Source organism: Fukomys damarensis, unplaced genomic scaffold, assembly GCF_012274545.1.
Source record: "Fukomys damarensis isolate Sample0158 unplaced genomic scaffold, DMR_v1.0_HiC HiC_scaffold_13, whole genome shotgun sequence".
NCBI classification, from domain to species: Eukaryota; Metazoa; Chordata; class Mammalia; order Rodentia; family Bathyergidae; genus Fukomys; species Fukomys damarensis.
The window spans coordinates 2794667-2810195 of record NW_022900925.1 but is presented as its reverse complement, the minus strand read 5'-3'; the positions used below and the strand labels follow the sequence as shown (position 1 = coordinate 2810195).

General features: G+C 42.0%; 2 protein-coding genes across 3 annotated transcripts in view; both read right to left on the bottom strand.

The window, feature by feature from the left end:
* The window catches only part of Cdrt4 (CMT1A duplicated region transcript 4), a 33773-nt gene extending 24733 nt beyond the window's left edge, over positions 1 to 9040 (bottom strand). For both annotated transcript variants that reach the window (XM_010618828.2, XM_010618829.2), the window contains exon 1: positions 8974 to 9040. In XM_010618828.2, the coding sequence (XP_010617130.1) occupies positions 8974 to 8998 (25 nt within the window). In that variant the 5' untranslated portion in view covers positions 8999 to 9040. The remainder of the gene's footprint in view (positions 1 to 8973) is intronic.
* The window catches only part of LOC104858568 (Golgi apparatus membrane protein TVP23 homolog B), a 138646-nt gene that overhangs the window by 46531 nt on the left and 76586 nt on the right, over positions 1 to 15529 (bottom strand). Inside the window, exon 10 of the mRNA XM_033762775.1 lies at positions 8974 to 9125. The gene's annotated coding sequence lies outside the window, so the exon portion shown is untranslated. The remainder of the gene's footprint in view (positions 1 to 8973; positions 9126 to 15529) is intronic.

Sequence of the window (15529 nt, the reverse complement as noted above, 5' to 3'; positions counted from 1 at the left end):
CACAGAACTTTGAAATGAAATCCAAATTCTTGCTCTCTCAAACTCCAGTTATTCCCTTCCCCTGGGATAATCTTGCCCTCAGGTTTTAATAGAGCTATCTTCTGGTCACTTTGTTCTCTAGCACACCATCCTACTTTATTTTCACTATAGTACATATCACTACCAGAAATTATTTCACATTTATGTTTGGCTCATTTTCTGCTGCCCTCTTAGAATTTTAGTTCCATAGGAGGAAGGAACTTGTCTGTCTTTCCCTCACAAATGTCCCAGGACCTAAAATTATACAACTGCCTGCTTTGTACCACATAGAGGCACAGAAAGGCGAACATAGGAGAATTACTATCTATAGTTTCCCATAGAATGGGAGGGGGTGGCTTATGAAAAGAGGAGACACTAGGCATCCTGAAGATGTGGAGGAATTGCTTCTCCTAGGAAACCCAAAAGACTTTCTTGGGTAAGAAGCTTGCATTCATTTTATTTCAACAGTTATTCTGATCAGTTACAAAGACAGATGAGACCAGTGGTCCCCTTTCTTAATGCCAACACAACCTAGGGAACCTAATAGGACACAATAGGTCCCAACCCCAGAGTCTGTGATTCAGTAATTCTAAGGTGTGGGCTCAGATCTGCATTTCTGACAAGTGCCCAGGTAAAGACCACTTGTCACTGGTCTAAGGAGCATACTTTTGAAAACCCCTAGAGTGGACCATTTCCTCCGCCCCAGACCACCATGAATATAGCTGAGTGCAATGCTGTGTGTCACTTGCTGTGGTAGAAATAGGGGCTGGTGAAGTGAGGGGAGATATCCAGGTCACCTAATGAGAAGAAGGAGCCAAACAGGACTTCTTGGAGGAACTGGCACCTGAGTTTGGTTTTGAATAAGAAGTGGGCATTACTGAGACAAAGAAAAATAAGAAAAGCTTGAAGAAAAGGGCAAAGTAGTGTATGATCTTAGAAATTAAAAATGTATTTCAATATAGCTGAAGTATAAAGTATAAAATAAAGACTAGCAGAAAGTGAGACTGAAACAAGTGCTGGATCCAAAATAAGCAGGAGAATAGGGTGGACAAGAACAAGGTGAGCACAACCATACTAAGGGAACTTAAAAGTGATTCAACACTCAGTGTGAGTAAGAGGAGAGTTTGTAGTAAGAAATGAGATTGTGAAACAATGGAAGTCAAACCATGGAGGAGCTCACCTTGAGGTGGCTTTCTGCTACCTGTTTCCTCTGCCTGAAACATTCATGTTCAAGAATTTTGTCTCTCTCTCACACAGGCATCTTGGTGGTTGTTAAATGATTTTGAATAGGGAATGGAATCATCAGCTCAGCCTCTTATAAAGATCCCTGTGGCAGAGACCCATGGCTGTCCACCAAGAAATCATAGTTGTCTTCCTGAGTAGGAATTTGTTACTGGGAAGCAGCTACTCAGCCAAAAGCTCTCTTTCCCAGCATTCCTTTTTCTCCTTGCTTTGTATCTAAATAGAGCCTTGTATCTGAGTTTACTACTTGCCTACCCAGCTCATAAAATCTCCACCCTTCACTCTGCTTCTTTTTCCACTCATAGGTAAGAAGCAAAGGATCCCAAGGCCCCAAGAGATTTCAGAGCCACAAGATGGAAGATATGTGAATTCCTGAATCACTGCATGTTGATTGACTACGTGACGTGCAACTAAGAAAAATAAGTTTCTATTATGTTAAGTATCTCAGATATGTTGGTGTGGCATTTTTTATACCATTAAGAATACCTTAATTCAATCTCGATAGTGTCACCATAATAACCTGGAGAGTGGTAAGGCTGGAGGAAAGAAATGTTTAAGGTTGGGAAATTTTTGCCAACTAGGGAATAAATTATGAGCACCTAAATTAAGGGAAGGGCAGTGAAAATGAAAAGGAGACACAGAGTGATTGTGATTAACTCCTGAGAATAAGGCAAGCCAGGCATCAAAGACAAGTCCAGTTCTATGACTCAGGTGATGAAATAGGGAACAAAGAAGAAAAACAGATACTAGGGTAAGGTGCTGAGTTGCATCTTGGATATTATAGAAAATATAGGTAGCAATTCTTGGTGAGCAGTTGTCCATATAAATCTAGAGTCCAAGACATTGTTATGATTATAGACATACAGGTATACAGATTTGGTAAAAGATGAAACAAAAATTTGTCATATCTCTTATTTGTGTAGAATAAGATAAAAGCAGGAATAAGAAATGAATCAGGAACATTTGTAGGCCTGAGAGGTACAAAGGAGCCTGAGGAGACAATTAAGTGGGACCCACCAGAGAGGTGGGGAAAAAAGGGGCAAGTGTCATCTTAGAAAACCAGAAGCGCCATCTCAGAAAATGCCAGCCAAGGAGATAGATGTTAAGGGCCACCAATACATCAAAAAACTCAAGGAAAAAAGGGGAATACAAAGGATTAAGACATGATGTGTACATGTGCCAATTCCCCATGAGGAATATGTTTATTCTGTCTCATAGAGATACAGTAATAAAAAAGGGGAAAAAGAAACTCAAGGACAAAATGTTTCCATTGAAGTCAACATTAGAAGGTCACTTATGAAGGTGATGCCATAGAACGAAGGAAAGCAGTAGAATTAATTGGAAAGCACGAAGGTAGGATAGTGAATATAAAAGAAAATTATTAATGAGGATCCTTGTGGTTCAAGATGTTGTCTTACTTCATTTAGTCTTCATTAAATTTAGTGCTCTTCTCCAGGAAATTATCAAACTGAAAAAAATTAAGATCTAAATAAGATAGATCACGTTCATTCTAAAAATGTCAGTTCTCCTAAAATTTGCCATAGATTCAATGCAATCCCAGTCAAAAATTAAATAGGATTTTTTTTTTTTTTGTACCAGGGATTGAACTCAGGTCTATTGTGCTTGCAAGGCAGGTGGCAGAACCACTGAGCTAAATCCCCAGCCCTAACAGGATTTTTTTTTTTGTAGAGATTGAAAAACTCATTCAAAAATTTATACAGACACAGAAAGAGCTAAGAGTGGGCCAGGGATTTAGCTCAGTGGTTCCACTGTCTGCCTTGCCACCACAAGGGCCTGAGTTCAATCCTTGGTACCAACAAAAGAAAAGACTAAGAGTAGAAAAAAATCTTGAAGATGAATAAATTTGAAGAACCTCATAATGGATTTTAAAACATATAAACATATATAAATCATGCATATACATATATATGCTTATATACAAAACTTATATAAATCACAGTAATTAAGATGAGCTAGTATTGTCATAACAGTAGTAAATAAATATATAGCACACAATAAAAATTACAGAAAATGGAAATAAAGTGTTTGTAAATGGGGAGGGGAGGGGGGAAGGGGGTCAAGGAAGGGCAGGGACAAGGGGAAAAAATGGAACCAAGACCTGTCATGTAGAGGTACAAGATCCCAATGATGAATGTAACTGTACTGTATTCCTAAAATGTACCAATAAATTTAATTTAAAAAAAATAAAGTTTGAAATACCACAAAAAAAATTTTTAAAAATCCAGAAAGGATTCCCTCCATTGCATCACATCAAAGGAGTGAGGAAAAGATAAATTACATAAGATCACTTGAGTGCTAATACAGAAAAATAACTACGTTAACTGCTATTCCCTCACTATATGCAAAAATCAATTCTGGGTGGATCATAGTTCTAAAAGTTTTAAGTAAAACAACATAGCTTCTAGAAGATAATACAAGAAAATATCTAGGGGCCTGGGATTTAGCTCAGTGGTTCGGTGGCCTGCCTTGCAAGCACAAGGACCCGAGATCAATCTCTGGTACCAAAAAAAAAAAAAAAATCTTTATACCCATGGGCTTTATACCCAAGGGTAGGAAAAGATGTCTTAAAATTAAGAATTTCTGTCCATAAAAGATATTATGAAAAGAACAAAAACAAGGATCAGAATGGGAGATTTGTGTAGTCCATGACCAAAATAACACTGTATATAAAATATTTAAACAAAAAAGTTATAAATTAGAAAAGAGACCAAACCAAAAAATGGTGAAGCAATTTAAATACAAACATCACCAAAGATGATATCCAAACAATATATTAGGCAAATGAAAAGATTCTCAGACTCCACAAAATCTGCATTAATGCTGTAATGAGAAACCACCACAGACCCACAAAAGAGCTAAAATCTTTAAAATTGAACATATCAAGTGTGAAGGAGGAATATAGTAGGAAAAAAAACACACCCTGCCAGTAGGAATGTAAATTTAAAAGTTTGACATCATCTGTTAAAGGCAAATACAAGCCCACCCTTTGATCTGACAATTTCACTCCTAGGTTCAGCTATGTGCAACACGAAAAATTAAAGTCAAGAATGTTTATAACTGTACTATTTTTAATAACAAAATACCAGAAAAAAAAAAATCTACCTAGAGCAGTGATGGTGACCTTTCAGAGCTTTCAATGATACAAATAACCCACTGCAGCTTGCATGCCATACGTTTGCCACCCCTGAGGTGTACAGTAAAATGGATGAATACACAATGGTACAGTCATTTAATAGAATACAAAGAAAAGGGATAAGCTATACCTAACTACCTTAATGAATCTCGATGCTGAGGAAAGAAGCCAGGCACAAGAGTCAATACATTTATATAAGATTAAAAAATAAAGGCATATTTTGGTGTTTAGGAATACATTCATTTGATGTAAAGCAAGGGAATCATTACCATGAATTCAAGAGGTACAATCAGCCCTTCAAATCTGCAGGTTCCACATTTAGGGCAACCAACTACAGACTGAAAATTTTCGGGGAAAAAATGTGTCTATACCAACTATGCACAAGTTTCTGGATCATTATTCCTTAGCAACTATTTATAGCGTGTCTACATTGTGTTAGGAATTATAATCTTGAGATGACTTAAGGAGTACAGAAAGCTAAGGATAGGTTGTACTGTGCCATTTTATACAAGGGACTTGAGCACCTGAAGATTTTGATACTCATGGAGGTCCTGGTACCAAACACTCAAAGATACTGAGAGGTGACAGCAGTTACCTCTGAGAATCAGAGAGGAGTGTGTTGGAGGAAGAGGACCAGGAGATCCTTCTAGGGGCTGGCAGTTTCCTATTCCTATATGTGAGTAGATGTTTCTCAAAGCCTGCTTATGATCAAGCATAAAGATGTAAGTCTTTGTTTTGTAAACTTTATGCATAATTTGAATTTGTAAAAATTTCCTTTTGAAGATAGAAGGATGGCAGCACAGGGGAATGGAGTGAGAAGCAGTAGACAGGAAGAGAACAAAAATCGCTAAAATTAGGGAAGTGGAAGAGATTCTAGAAGAATTGTTGGATGTCACCTAGACTCTAGGCACTCTTAGAAAGCATGATTGTAATGCTGCCAGCTCAGGTAGGGTGTGTGGGTGTGGGTGTGAAGCTAAAGTTTGGGTAGCTGATTCTCTTTAGTATCAGTCCTGTGCCCTGGAGGGACGAGTAGGGGCGGGGAGCGGGTACATGGGAATTTGAGGAAACAGGGTGTGGGAGGGTGGTTTTAAGTGATTACAAAGACTGCAGATGTACCACAGGGCAGCCTGTACCCTCCTAAGAAAACAGACCTGATCATCAGTCACGTTTTTTAAGCTGTAATTAGCAAGTTGGCTTACACCTCTCTAAGGCCAAAAGTGTCTAAAACCAGAACAAGATCATTCTTTCCCAAATTCCTAAAAACCCTTAAAAGTTACTCAGGTAAAATTAACATTATTTGAGAAATAAGCAATGACAATTGAAAATCGAAGTAGGCTAAATATTTTCCAGGCAACAGACCTGACCTGCCACACATTCCTGGTGTCAGGTTTCAACCAGGCACTCACTGAAACTTGGCCAGGGGTTTCTCCTGTCTCTTTGACTTCCAGGCACACTCCACACCAGGGCCACCCTCTGTCAGCCACAGAGAGGAGTCCCAGCATGCCCTTGCCTAGGGGCCACCAGATGCTGGGCTGACCACTCCAACTTGAAATTCTTCCTTCTCTTCACCTCTCCTGAGTCTCCCTTCCTGCTCGCCTAACTGTGCAGGGACATATGGGTGGCCTGAGGACAAATGGGAAACTGGGGAAGCTGCAGAAGGTTTGGCATCCAGAGCTAGAGTTTTGCCAGTGGCCAGTAGCTGTTGGAAAAGTCTGAGCTGAGATTCAAAAGCTGGCTGAAATTTGATTCAGCTAAGGTGCAAGACCAGCCGACAGGAAAGGCTCAGACAAAGCCATATTTGAAGGTCATACATTACAGTCAGAGGTTGGACTGTGCACAGGGATGAGGAAACAATGCCATGTAGCAGTATGGCATGGAAGCTTAGAATTTGAACACTTGGGTTCAAGTCCCGGCTCTGTCTAGCACTGACCAGTTGTGTGATCTTTGGCAAGTTACTGACCTCTCCTGGTCTCATTTTTTCTAGTGAATGATCCACAGCTTTGAGATAAGGGTGGGGGATAAGGTTGAGATGGGCTAGGTAGGAATGAAGACTGCTGGGCAGACAAACCTTCAGGTTTAAGAGGCCGACACATCTATGACCTGGATGGATCCTGAGCCAGCCGAGGGCAGAGACTGGTCTGGCCAAAGTGAAGTGAAGAAATGGATGTGAGTGTAAGCAGAAGCCATAACGTCAACTTGTCTGCAGCCCTGGCTACGTTTTCTAAGCAGGCTTCTTCCATCCAGTTCCTGGGCTGGTGGGAACTGACTGTTGTTGAGTGACAGCACAGAGGCGTGGGCATCAGCAAGCTAGCTGGGAAATAGATCCTGGGGAGCAGTGGCCACCGGTATCCATTTTCTGTGCCTTTTTCCTGTGCCCTCAGCTGCAGCTCCTCACCCTCTCCCAGCCCCCTCCCTCTGCCCTCCTCACCAGCATTTCCCAAATGTCCCTCTTCACAATACCCCTCCTTTCTCTCTCCAAAATTTCCAAGTCTCCCCTCTAGAACATTCTTTTCTTGACCCCAAGATTCCCTTACTTCTATTTTTCTCCTTTTCTCTGCCAAAATCCCCCAGGGAATGGCAATACCAGCTGCTGTCCTTTCCTAGCTCGCCAAGGCCCTGTGGCCTCACGTCATTCCTCACGGCCTGTTCACAGCTGTGGGCCAGAGAGGCCAGCAGGGAACACGCTGGCAGAAGGCACAGCCAGGGGCACAGCACACACAGGCAGAGCAACACCCTGACGTACATGCACACACATGTAATATTTATTACACAGACATACAGACACACAGATACACAGACAGAAATACAAAGAAACCAACATACACACACACACAGAGACCCCATGCACATACGCAGACACACACAGAGAGAGAGACACACACACACACGCACGTGCGCACATTCTCATTTGGCAACCCAAGATTCTCGCTTTGCCTAGGGAAAATGAAGAGGAAATCCTTAAGTGACTCCTGGAGAGGTGATGGGGGCACTGTATTCATCAGTGGATTAAATCCGCTGATGGTCACAGCTGAATGTGCTATTAGCAGGTAGGATCCAGCTGGAGGAGTCGAGGCACTGAAGATGTTGCCTTTAGAAGCTATTATCTCTTGCTGGCTCTCTAGCCCTGTGCTCTCCTTCCAAGCAGCTTTCTCCCACAATCCCCTTCCACCATGGTGTTTCTGCTGTAGAGCCAGCCAACTATAGACTGGACACTTTGAAACCGGGAGCCAAAATAAACTTTGTTGCCTCCAAATTGTTTTTCTCAGATGTTTAGTTCCAGCAACAAAAAAAAAAAGCTGACCAATACAGACTCCCAGAGCCATCCACTGTGAGGCGGGCTCACAGTGCTCCAGACTACTAACAGTGGCAGCATTGGGAGCCAAGAGAAGATGCTAGAATTGCTCACCCAGGGGCAGATCCTGGTTTCACTCAGCGTGAAGGTTCTGCAATTGGGGAAAGTGCCCACTCTATGCCCTGCATGAGTCCTAAGCATTTAGAAGATTTGCCTGAAAGGACATGCACAGTCAGGGAAGGAGGGGGCTGGTGAGGATGCAGGGAAGCAGTCTATGACCTTGGGATCCAGAAGGTCATCTGTGCAGAACCTACTTTCCAACCCCTGGCAGTCAGAGAACATCTCAGGCAAGTGGCAGCGTATGAGTTTGCACCCAGGTGCTCTGGCTCCCCATGACCTTAATAGGCATCACCTGCTTCTCTTACACTGACTCAAGCAAGTACAAAGCAGAAGCTACCATCGTGGACAGCATGGCTCTGGGGGCTCTGAGAGATCTACCCCCCAGAAACACTGCCTGCCATGGGTTCCTGGGTGCTGGGCCAGGCCTCACCAAGACCTGGAAAGAGGACACAGCCTCTCTCCCTCTCCTTCCATCTGCTTTACTGTTTTCCTCTTCCTCCCATCCCAGTCCATACCATGGTGACTTCATTGATTATAAAGTTTCTTACTATTTTAAAATTTTATAGCTTGATGTCTTTAATTATCACATTGTAAAAGATTTCCTTTGGGTGGCTCTTGATTGTCTTCCACCCTATAAGTTCTTAATAACAAAGGTGTGTACCAGTCCTAGCTGAAAGTATTTTAGTCCTGAGCTCTGTCAGATTTGGTGATGCATCTGTGGAGGGCATCAAGATACAAGCCCCTCGCCTCCATCCCTCTGGAGGAAATACATGTGTATATATTTGTGTGGGTTTTTTAAAAATTTCTTTTTAAATAGAGTTGTGAGCCCTGACAGCAGAGGAGAAGCACTTGGATCTTTTCATAAGCATATCCAAACTCCAGACTCCTGCAGACAGAGCTCAGCAGAATTCTGGGGATGGCACAGGTCTTGAACATCAGGATGTTTTACCGAGTCACAGAGGTGACCAGGATTGGGAACCACTGAAGATGAAGAAGGCTGAGGATCCTTTAACAAGAAGAGGGAGTGTCCTTGGAAGGGTAGGCCCTCCTCAGAATTGGATGTAGGCCTTTCTATGTTCCCCCTGAACTTCCCGTTCTGGGGACATTGAGTGTTCCAGCATGGAAAAGGTACTGTCAAGGCTGTTACCTGAGAGTTTTCTGTGATTCCCCATCCTTCCTTGGCTATCAAGCCTGCTATTCTGCCTGGTGTTTATTTCTTGTCTCCTGATGTCCCCAGGTCGCTCACTCCATGTCCCTCTTGGTCCTGTTTACTGCAGCCAGCCATCCTCTTGCTGTGCCCTGGGGTGGTTGAAGAACCAGGTGTCCAGAGTAAACGGGGGCATTGTGACATCAGCAGTTACCTCATTTCCCTCCTCTGACTTGTCTGCCCTGGTTCTCCCCTTGGTAAGCCCAGCTGTCTCCCAAGATGCTGTCTCCAAATACAGACGTTGGAATGATTGTCTCTGCCCCGCAAGGTAACACCTACTACGTGCTGGGTCCCATCCAGGTACTTTGTGTGCATGATCTTATTTGGGATCTCTGCTCTTAGAGAAGGAAAGGAGATAGCTGAGCTTATTTCTCTTCAACAATTCAGTTATTCTGGGCCAGACCTGGCCATTTTGAGAGATGAGATCAGTAGCCCACGTCCTCAGTGACAGAATCACCTACCGTCTGAATAAGACACAAATAACTGGGTCCCATTTCCAAAGTCTCTGATTCAGTAAATCTAAGGTGGATCCCAAGAATATGACTGGCTAAGAAGCTTTCGGCATTCTTCTGAAATAGGATACTTTTGGAGAAGCTGGGAGAGAACTGCTATCCTCAGAGAGCTGCTCAGAATCAGCCCTCTCCCCGACACACACACACTCTCCCCTGGCCTGTCCAGATTTGGTCTTAGGGACGGTGTGAAGTTTCTCACCTTAACCATGACCCCAACCCTAAAAATCCCTCCAGGTTCAAGGAGGACCTAGTTTGGAGCAGGTTGTGAAGTCTAGCAGTTCAATTGCGGTGTCAACTTGGGACGGTGCCCAGAGCCAGACTGGGCTTGCTCTTTGTGTTATTGAGTCCATGAGCCCTATGGGTAATTGCATTGAAATTGTTCTTCTTGTATCCATTCTTCCCAATCTCTCCCCACTACTATAATTCCTGCTCTCAACTGCCCAGCCAGGAATCTGAAGTCCCCTCACTCCTCTTGTGACCAAACCAATACTTGATCATCAACCAAAGAAAGTATTTCCTCTTCCTCAAAGTCATCAGAAATTTTACATTTTCTCTTCTCCTCCAAGTTTTAATGTAATCTTGAGTGGGGAAAAAGCACATTCTGGAGAAAACCCAGGACTAGAAGGCAGAAGGTTTATTTTCCAGTCCCAATTTTATTATTTAGTGGCTGAAAATATACATCAAACTATTCCCCAACAAAAATTCACTTTAACTACCCACAAGCCACCACCTAAAATCTCACATAGACCCTTTGTGGCTGTGTTCTTCTTCCCTCAGAGCCCTTCTGGAACCTCTCCTCTCTCCAGACCAATTCCTCTTCCAGTCAAGCCCTATGGTCCCTTCCATCCCTTCTTATCTGGAACCCATGCCAGCTGGGACGTGCTCACTGTGCCCCTCCCTGGTGTTTGTTTATTCTGGATTTCTAGAAACAAGCACTTTTCCCCATCACAGAAGGGTGTTCCCAACAAGAGAAGGATTGAGTCACATGTCATGGAGGGGCAGGGAGGCCCAAGTGTTGGGAATGTCACAGTGACTGCTTGTGTGAGGAAGGGCAGGTAGAGAGTGAGTCGGGCTGGGCCAGTCTGAGATGACATGCCCTCTCTCTAGCAAGGCTGGAGAAGATGGAGGGCTTCTCTATGGTCAAAGGCCAGGCCAGAAATAGTGTGGCAGATGGGCAGGTAGCCTACTCCATGATTCTAAAAGAACCTCCAGAGACTCAACCCTAAAGCTTCCTGCAGCGTAAAGTGATTCTGCGTGAGCTGCTCGCAGGCTTAGAGTTGTATGTGAAATAGGCCCGGATGGGAGGCAGACCCTTGGACCAGTCAAAGACTCTCTTGAGAGTGATATCAGTCTTGCACACAGCCAGTGCACACAGAGAGCGCTTCGAGAGGCCATGATACTAATCACATCTGTCTCTGTGTTGTTCATGGCCAGTCTCCAAGCCTAGAAAAGAAAATCTATATACATAGCTTGAGTTGTTTTCCTCACACACGGCTTTCCTGGTCTTTGTTGGATTTCAGGAGGTGCATTTTCCCCTGGGCTGCAAATTCCCAAGTCAGCAAGATAAACACCTAAGCTCACTATTATCTTCTACTGTCTGCGAGAAGGGGCAAACCAAGCAAGTGTGCAACGTGCACCAGTCTTGCCTTATGACCTCCTGATAGGCAGGTGCTGAGAAAGGCCTCAGCCCTTCACTCAGGTAGCATGAACTAATCAGCCTGCAGCATTCCAGAGCAGGCTCCAGATCACCTGGGGACACTCTAGCTACCACTCTCACCTCTTTATGCACTAGCCTATTCCATGTTCAAATTCTTCCGGACAAACCCAAGAACTATTATGCTAATTCCCACTTTACACAGTGATGAAACCGAGGCACATTGTCTTAGTATGTTTCCTGGTACCATCTCAAAATACCTGATACTAGGTAATTTACAGAAAATGAAAGTTTGTTATACACATGCAAACGTTCCAAAAATCTGAAAAAATCCAAGCATCTCAGATAAGAGGGACTCAGCCCACGCCATACCATGTTTTTTCCTTTACGTGCATACATATGGTAAAGTTTAATTTATAAATTAAGCACAGAGAGAGACTAACTATTCTTGTGCTTTGGAGAATTATTTTAAAAGATTCATTTGAACAGAAGCACAACCACGCTTCAACAGTCAACCTGATGATTAAGGAGGCTGCTAAGCAACCCATGGCAGATAGCACATACCAAAGGCATATGCTGGACAAACACATGACAAGGTAGGCAGGACAGAGCATGCTGTCACACTACTTAGAATTATTGCACAGTGTAAACTTATGAATTATTTCTGGAATTTCCATCTAATATTTTAGACCAGAGTTGACCACAGGTTACTGAAACTACAGAAAGCAAAATTTCAAATAAGCTGGTGATATAGTAAATAAATTGAAGAGTTTCAATATGTTGTAGCTCTTAATCTTACAGTAGTTCAAATTGTTTCTTCTCTAGCCAGCCTGTTACATTTTCAAGTTGGTTCCCAAGTCCTTTTAAGATAGCCCTCTATGTTTGCCATCTTTCCACTGCTCTGACAAAATACCTGCGATCAACAACTTATAAGGAGGGAAGGTTCATTTGGGCTCACAGTTTTGGAGATTTCAGTCCACAATCAATTGGCTCTTATTGGTTTGGGGCATGTAAAATGGCAGAATATCTTGATTTCACACAAGCATGTCTGGGTATGGAATTCAGGAATGGTTTAGTTGATCTCTGATGCATACAGCATCAACCAGGGCAGCTGGACTGGACAGTCCACTTAAAAGATGACTTCTCCACTCATTTGTCTGGCATCATGATGCTCCGTGGTGTGTGCCTCTGTCTCTGTCTCTTCCTCTCTTGCTGTCACATCTCTCTCTCAGAGCCTCTTCATTCAACCTGGCTTCTCACTTGCAAAGTAGTCATAGGGTTGTCATTCTTTCTCACATAGTGATTGGCTCCCAACAGGCAAGAAGTGAAAAGTGCAAGATCAGTGGACAGCTTCTCTTGGAAGCAGCACATCACTGCTACCATATTCTGTTGGTCACACAGCATTCACTCAGACTCCAGAGGGTGGAGGAATACGTTCCAACCTCTTCTGGGAGAGCAACAAGGGCATACTGCAGATTAACATGTGGTGTGTTGTGACCATCTTCAGAAAACACGGTCCGCCATAATGCCATGGTCATGGTCCTGGGAGCCAACATGTCCTCTGAATCATTCACTCATTCATTCATTCAACTACTCAACAAATAAGTCTAGCAATTTTCAAAACATTTTTAAATTGAGAGACCATTGGGCTGGGGTGGCTTTGGCAATATATCTTCGTACATAATCAAACCTAAGCTTAATATAAATAATAAAATGAACCTAGAGAATTTTATAATCAGAAGCCAGTGGACCTCTACCAAGGATTTTTCACATCAGCTCACTGTAGCTGGGCTTGGTGGTAGTACATACCTGTAATCCCAACACTCCGAGAGGCTGAGGCAGGAGGTTCACAAATTTGAGATCAGCTTGAGCAATTTAGAGAAGTCCATCTCAACATAAAAATAAATAAATAAATAAATAAATAAATAAATAAATAAATAAATAAATAAATAAATAAATAAATAAAAGGTCTGGGGATATAGCTCAGTGCAAAAGCCCTGGGTTCAATACCCAGTGCTGAAAAAAAAAAAATCACTGCCCACATCACAGCTCTCTGGCTCTGTAGACCCCCTTATGGTTCTGAACAACCTGAAATTCAACCCTGTTGAATTTGTTTTGTCTAAAGTTTTTCTTCAAACAAAATATTGCTAAAGGCTCGCACAGAATTTCAAAGGCTTAGAAAAATATATATTTTTTAACTGAATTTTCCTTTAATGCCTAGCTGATTTTTAAAAATCTCATAAAAAGTGCATCTTGCCTATCTTAGGCAAGCTCCAGGATCACCTACCTCTTCTAGGAAACACTCCCTTGTCATCCTTCAGAAATATTAGCTCACACAGCATCTTCTTCACATCAGCAGCAAATTCATCCAGAGCCAAGACTACCTCTCCCAACACTCCTTGCAACTACACAGCCATGAAACTAAGTTCTGGCCTTACAATGCAAGTGAATAAACAACTTTTAGGAAATTTCCCTAAAGAGAAAAGGTATGCCTTCATCTTTTCCTTTCTTGCTGACTGGAAAAGCAGACCTGATGACCAGAGCTAGCACAGCTATTTTATATCATTTAGTGAATTTAGAAATAAAAGCTATACATAGAACAAGATAAAGAGCTTAAATTCTTGACATTGTAAAAGGCCCTTTGCATTCTGGACCACCTACATTTGGGTTTTTACATGAATCAGAAGTGAACATCTATCTGATTTAGGCCAGGTAGATATTAGATCGTCTGCCACTCACAAATGAACCTAATCCTAGCTGATATAACACATTTAAAGGTAGAACCTGGCAAAATGCAGTGCAATATTTTCTCTACTGAACACAGTTTACATCCCAGTGTTACAAAGTAGTCTAAATATAAAATATTCCTTGAAAGTCTCATGTGTTCAGAGAAGGGGCTTTCAAAAGGGTGACTGAATCCCGAAGCATTTACTATAATTTAATCTGTGCACTGCTGTTGATGAAATCGTAGTTTGATGGTACTATCGAAAGGTTATGCAAACAGGAGATGGGGCCTCGTTGAAGGGGGTGGACCTTGGAGGCATTATCTTGGGGACTATAACCCTGGGATCCTACCCCCACCCCGCTTCCTGGATGCCATGCAGTGAGCAGCTTTCCTCTGACACATTCTTCCATGATGATGTTTCTGCCTCACCACAGGTTTCAAAACCACGAAGCCAGACAACCATGGACTAAAACTTCTGAAACCATGAGCCAAATAAACTCTTCCTCCTTCACATGGTTTTCCTCAGGTATTTTGTCACAGTGACAAAAAGCTGACTGACACCCCTCATATCTCCAGGGCCTGCTATACATGAGTGTTCAGTTTAGAATAAATATTTCATAAGCATCTTCTAAATAAAAGACAAGAAAACAACCATTTAAACCTATCAAGGTGCATAGAAATGAATTATATGAGTCTCTGCCAGAATTTGTAGGAGCTGGTAAGAAATATTAATTCTACCAGATAGCTGACAGCTGAAGCTGGATAATACAAATCTCAAATGATAATACAATGAATTTGTCTTGTGGTGCTGCATATAATTTAAGAATCTGAAAACAATTGAATACTGAGCAAGGAGAGACTGATAAAAATGTTATATCCACACAGTGGAAATTCTATATATTTAATTAAGCAAATCTATAGGTGTGAAGATCACAGTATACATGTAGCAACATCTGTCTCAAAATTAAAAAAACAAGGCAAGGCCTTTGAAATATTACGACCCTAAAGAAAACCCACCAACACCAAAGAAAGTAAGCTATAAATAAAATAATATGAAAAACCTTGCTAACTATCGAAGCTAGATAATGAGTATGTAAGAGTTTATTGTACTAGTCTCTCTACTCTTTTTCATGTTTGAAAAATCTCTTCAATAAGAATAAAAATACTAGCACTCTGGGAGGCTGAGGCAGAAGAATCCAAAGTTCAAGCCCAGCCCAGGCAACTTAGTTATTTAGCAAGAACCTATCTTAAAATTTAAAAATTAAATGAGGATGTAACTCACTGTGAAGACTTAAGCTTCATTCCCAGTAACACACAGAAAGAAAGAAAGAAAGAAAGAGAGAGAGAGAGATAAAGAGAGATAGAGAGAAGAAAGAAAGAAAGGAAGAAAGAAGAAAAGAAAGAGAAAGAGAGAATCACATGGTTCTAAGCCTTTTAATTTATGGGTGTGTGTTTTGTTCTCACTTTTCAGTAAAAATTTTTTCAAAATGCATTCCTTATAGAAAGTGAAGGGGTGATAAAATATACATTTATGGGCCAGGGATTTAGCTCAGTGGTTCTACCACCTGCCTCACAAGCACAAGGACCTGAGTTCGATCCCCGGTA